Source organism: Myotis brandtii, unplaced genomic scaffold (genome assembly GCF_000412655.1).
Source record: "Myotis brandtii unplaced genomic scaffold, ASM41265v1 scaffold1234, whole genome shotgun sequence".
Taxonomy (NCBI): domain Eukaryota; kingdom Metazoa; phylum Chordata; class Mammalia; order Chiroptera; family Vespertilionidae; genus Myotis; species Myotis brandtii.
In genome coordinates, this window is record NW_005354309.1 from 352,628 (window position 1) to 358,128 (window position 5,501).

Sequence of the window (5,501 nt, forward strand, 5' to 3'; positions counted from 1 at the left end):
ACTGGAATTCCAGCAGGACGAGGGGGCTGGCACACTTCACAATGTTGAAATAAAACAGGAAGGGTTTGTTCCTGTGGTTGGGAAAGGGAGATAGAAACTGTCAAGACTTCTCAACCACCCTATATAAAATCCTATCCTATCCTATATAATAAAGAGCTAATGTGCAAATGGTCGTCATGCCCTCGCACCCTCACACCAGGGCCGGGAGGACCTGAGGCTGTGACCCCCGCCCTGTGGGGCTTGATGGGGGTGGGGCTGGCCAGGTCTGGGTCTGGCGCGATTTTGAGGCACAAGCAGGTGGGCGGGGACTTGACTCTGGGTCCCCCAGACTCTAACAGGAGGGAGATTTTCATATACATTTTACTAATTTTCTTTCATCTCTGACGCTTCTATTATAGAGAAAGGGCAAATAGCAATATTAAAATATTTCCTCTAATTAATTCCCTTTTAATGTGCATGAATTTCGTGCGCCGGACCACTAGTATCTTAATGAAAGCAACAACAATAACAATAACTGCAGCAGCAGCAACTTCATGTCAAGTACTTTCTAAGCTCTGAACACATATAGGCTCCTCTAACCATCACAGCAGCCTTATTAGAGTGGGACTGTTAGAATCCCCAGTTTGGAGATGAGGAAAATAGGTTCAGAGAGGTTGAGACACATGCCCTAGGTCACACAGCTAGGGAGTGACATAACCCTCACATGTACAGGTGAAGTGAAAGAACTCCCGCTTTTACCTCCGCTGTCATGACCGACATCAGATCCCATAACGTCTCCTCTCTGTCTCTCCCCTAAAACGTGGGCCTCCAGAGGACAAGACTCTTAATGTCTCATTTAATGCTGTGTCCCCAAGGCCTCGTACAGTGGCTGGGGATGGTGGGAGTTTTATAAATATTTGTTGACCGGACTAACGGATGGCTGGAAGTAGGAGAAGCCTAGAACCTTCTCCCCAGAGCTCCTCAAGCCCTCCTGCCCACTCCTCTCCCCAGACCCAGCAGGCAATAAGGAGCTAGACTTACGCATTTTTTGTGCCCTTCTGCCCGCAGAACTCGCCTCGGCTATCAGTGGGGTAGATCACCTTCCGAGGGTCTCCATGGGTCCAAGCTGTGGAGGAATCCAGAGCCACTGAGGCACTGCCTGCCACTCCTCGGCGTCAGTCCCACTCCCGACCCAGAGGCTGTGGCTTCCTTCTCACCCTGGAACCCTCAGTCCTGTTCCCCCCTCCACTCACCGATGATCCCTACGGCCACGTAGCCCACGATGGCCAGGAGGAGGAACACACAGCAAATGATGTCTGTGCAGCCCCTGGGAGCAAGAGACAGTGTCAGGGCGGGGGCCTTGGTGCCCTGAGGATCAGAGACCCACGGGACCCGGTGCACACACTTACACCCATGTGTGATTTGGACACGTTCCTGACTTACGCAGATGCTATACCGAGGGGCACGTACACTTTACATTTTAATGCGTAATGGCACACTGTCCTCAAAGCAGGTGCAGCAACGGGCAGCTCTTTTGATTGAGGGTGTCCATTTTCTCACATCGTTGCCAGCATTACATATTTTTTCAATTTAAATTATTTTTATAAGGTTAAATATTATAGTAAAAAATAGATGAGCCCTGGCCAGGTAGTTCAGTTGGTTAGAATGTCGTCCCTATATGCCAAGGGTGCAGGTTCCATCCCTGGTCAGGGCACATACAAGAATCAACCAATGAATACATAAATAAGTGGAGCAATAAATTGATGTTTTTCTCTCTCCCTCCAAAATCAATAAATAAAAATTTAAAAAAATATATGAACAATGTAAAAATTAAAACCACAAAATAGGGATGTATACAATAAAGAAATAAATCCCCCCACACACACACACACACATACCCCTGCCTGCCCATAAATAACCTGTTAGTCCTTTGCATTATTTATTAGGTATTAATGTTAAAAAAATTTTTTCTTAAGTGTGATATACATCTCCTGTTCTGTGTCTTGCTATTTTTGCTTAATATATTGAGGGATCCATATCATCACTTATGACTCTTGTACATTTTGTTGTTGTTGTTATGTTAATCCTCATCAAGGATATTTTTTTCCATTCATCTTTTTTCTTTTTACTATTCCTCACTTTGACTCACGGGGAAATGCCCACTGTGTCTTCAAAACCAAGGCCAGTTAGCTTCTACCACCTCAGGCACGGATGGCCATCACCCCCCATCCTTCCTGCATACACACCTTATCCATACCTTCATTATTGCGTACTCCACAACGTCAATTATTGCGGTTAGTACCTTGCCTGGCAGAATCAATATGAATTCAAATTGAATTTATGAATTAACAAATAAGTGAATGAATAAATAAAGCATTATGAAGACTACTAAATTAATTAAACCAGGAGACCAGGAGACTGAGGTGGCCCTAATACCTTAGCGATTTAGGCAGCAATCCAAAAATCAAAGCCTATAAGTGCCTCACGTTTATAAAATCAAAACGCAAAGGTTGTAAGCCATAGCCCATCAATACTTTTCTTAGGCCCTAGCCGGTTTGGCTCAGTGGATAGAGCGTCAGCCTGTGGACTGAAGGGTCCCAGGTTCGATTCCAGTCAAGGGCATGTACCTTGGTTGCAGGCACATCCCCAGTAGGGGGTGTGCAAGAGGCAGCTGATCGATATTTCTCTCTCATCGATGTTTCTAACTCTCTATCCCTCTCTGTACAAAATCAATAAAATATATATTTAAAAATAATAATAATAATAATTTTCTTAGTTTGTCTCCACCTTCTCTATAAAACTATCTTCCTGAGCTCCCATCAGTGGAACATGCCTAACCACTTCAGATTTGGTGCAGCCGGAGTTGAATTTGTTTTTGCTAAAATAAACTCTTAAAATGTTTAATATGCCTCAGCTCCTCTATTAACAAGACAGTGAACAAAGTTGTCTTGTATCTACTTTTTTGAATAGATTCCTGTTTGCTTAGGGATCACAGGGCGGATGCTGGAATATTAAAACATAAATGGAGACATGGAAAAACGGTGACGAGCCCTAACCGGTTTAGCTCAGTGGATAGAGCGTCGGCCTGCGGACTCAAGGGTCCCAGGTTCGATTCCGGTCAAGGGCATGTATCTTGGTTGTGGGCACATCGCCAGTAGGGGGTGTGCAGGAGGCAGCTGAATCGATGTTTCTAACTCTCTATCCCTCTCCCTTCCTCTCTATAAAAAATCAATAAAATATATTTAAAAAAAAGAAAAAAGAAAAACAGCAACGATGTCCTAGTTAGTAGGTAGGCACTTTGGTGTCTAAAACACCATCAGACAAATACTAAAAAACCCAGCTATTTAGATCCTGAGATCAGATTGATAAAGGGAAAAAGTAATGAATAACTACAATGTTTCTGGTGATTGTTATGCTCCGATTTTCCAAGACAGTTCCAAAGACCTCAGAAAAAGTGATTTTCAGATGGAAACCTGAAGGAATTACCAGATGAGGAGTGGTAGAGGGTAGAGAAGGTGTGGGTGTCCACTGATCTTTTATAGAGAGTGGAAGGGAGGGAAGGGGGAAATAGAGAGAGTCAGAGAGAGAGAGAGAGAGAGAGAGAGAAATATTGATGAGAAATCGAACCTTATGGTGCAAGGGCCGATGCTCTAACCATCGAGCACACTAACCAAGGCAGGACTTGTACATTTTAACAGCTGTGTAATATTAACCTAAGCATCCACTGTAACTTAGCTAACTAAGCTAACTAGTTGCAAAGGATGGACATTCAGATGGTTAGATTTTTGCCATTTTCTAAAAGACAGCTATTTCACACATTTTTTGTCCATGTGTGCAAGATTTATTAAAACTTTTTCCCCTAAGACAAAGAGAGAATCTTAAAAGCAGCAAGAGAAAAACAGTCAGTTACCTACAAGGGAGTACCCATACAACTGTCAGCTGATTTCTCAACAGAAACTATGCAGGCCAGAAGGGAGTGGCAAGAAATATTCAAAGTGATGAACACCAAGAACCTACAACCAAGATTACTTTATCCAGCAAAGCTATCATTCAGAATAGAAGGTCAGATAAAGGTCAGATAAAGGTATTCTTTAAGAAGAGGAAGAAGAAAAAGGTAAAGATAAAAATTATGAACAGCAAATACATATCTATCAACAAGTGAATCTAAAAGTCAAGTGAATAAAAAATCTGATGAACAGAGTAAACTGGTGAATATAATAGAACCAGGGGCATAGAAAGGGAGTGGACTGAATATTCTCGGGGGGGGGAAAGGGGTGTGGGGGGTACGGGAAGAGACTGGACAAAAATCGTACACCTATGAATGAGGACAGTGGGAGGGGTAAGGGCAGAGGGTGGGGTGGGAACTGGGGGTAAAAAAGAGGAACACCTGTAATAATCTGAACAATAAAGATTTATATAAAAAAATAAAGATAATATTAAAAATATATCTAAACATGAAATTCTTTGTCCAAAAAATGAGCATATTCAAAAATTAAATGAATGCCGTGACCAGTTTGCACATATGTAATACCCTTTGTAATACTTTAAGCAATAAATAAAATAAAATAAAAAAATAAAAACCTAGAACAATCTAAAAAAAAAACACACCACAAAACTTTTTTCCCTAGAATTTTAATCTTTGGAACAAAAACATGCACACTTAAAATGTTCACATTTCGCCCTAACCGGTTTGGCTCAGTGGATAGAGCGTTGGCCTGCGGACTGAAGGGTCCCAGGTTCGATTCCGGTCAAGGGCATGTACCTTGGTTGCGGGCACATCTCCAGTAGGGGGTGTGCAGGAGGCAGCTGATCGATGTTTCTCTCTCATTGATGTTTCTAACTCTCTATCCCTCTCCCTTCCTCTCTGTAAAAAATCAATAAAATATATTTTTTTTAAAAAGGCCTAATGTTAAAATGTTCACATTTCCATATCCCCTTGAAAAAAACCGCAACAATTACTTTCAATGCAGAACATGTGTGTTGATCTACTTTGTGCTAATCTGTGATGGGAAATTCTATCTGGTTATCGTTTTAAATGATATTCCTTTACTCTCCATTGAGTTTGAAACATTTTTCCATAACTTCATCGCCTGCAGTATTTCTTGTCCCAGGCTTTTGCCTGTTTCTTTCTTTTTTTTGAATTCATTTGTAAGGGCTCTTTATAGTAAGGAAACCAATCCTTTCACTGTCAAGTTGCAAAATATTTATCACCAGTGTGTTGGAGAACAGACGGGGGAGTGTGGAGACACAGGGGTGGGACATTGGCAGACAGCCCCTCGCCCCACAGGAACCCGGAGCGCTCACCGGTTGTAGATGGGTCCTTTGAAGGTGGGGTCGTACTTCTGCGGCGTCCCTGAAAGTCACAGGCAGAGCTGGTGGGCCCAGAGGCGCCGGGAGCCCACCCGCCCGCAATGCTCCCGCGGGGTCTTCGGTCCCAGGAATAAGTTTCAGAGGCGCTGCCGATCCGCCTCGCCCGCCTCCGGGGGAGGACGTGCCCAAGCCCCCAGCACAGCCGCCAGCGC

The 5,501-nt window shown here is 43.3% G+C and overlaps 1 protein-coding gene across 1 annotated transcript in view; it reads right to left on the reverse strand.

Moving 5' to 3' along the window:
• SLC44A2 (solute carrier family 44 (choline transporter), member 2) overlaps nt 1-5,501 on the reverse strand; it is a 44,541-nt gene that overhangs the window by 15,483 nt on the left and 23,557 nt on the right. The window contains exons 2-5 of the mRNA XM_014533972.1: nt 5,284-5,332; nt 1,233-1,306; nt 1,021-1,105; nt 3-71 (exon numbers count right to left, since the gene is read on the reverse strand). Of these exons, the coding sequence (XP_014389458.1) occupies nt 3-71; nt 1,021-1,105; nt 1,233-1,306; nt 5,284-5,332 (277 nt within the window). The remainder of the gene's footprint in view (nt 1-2; nt 72-1,020; nt 1,106-1,232; nt 1,307-5,283; nt 5,333-5,501) is intronic.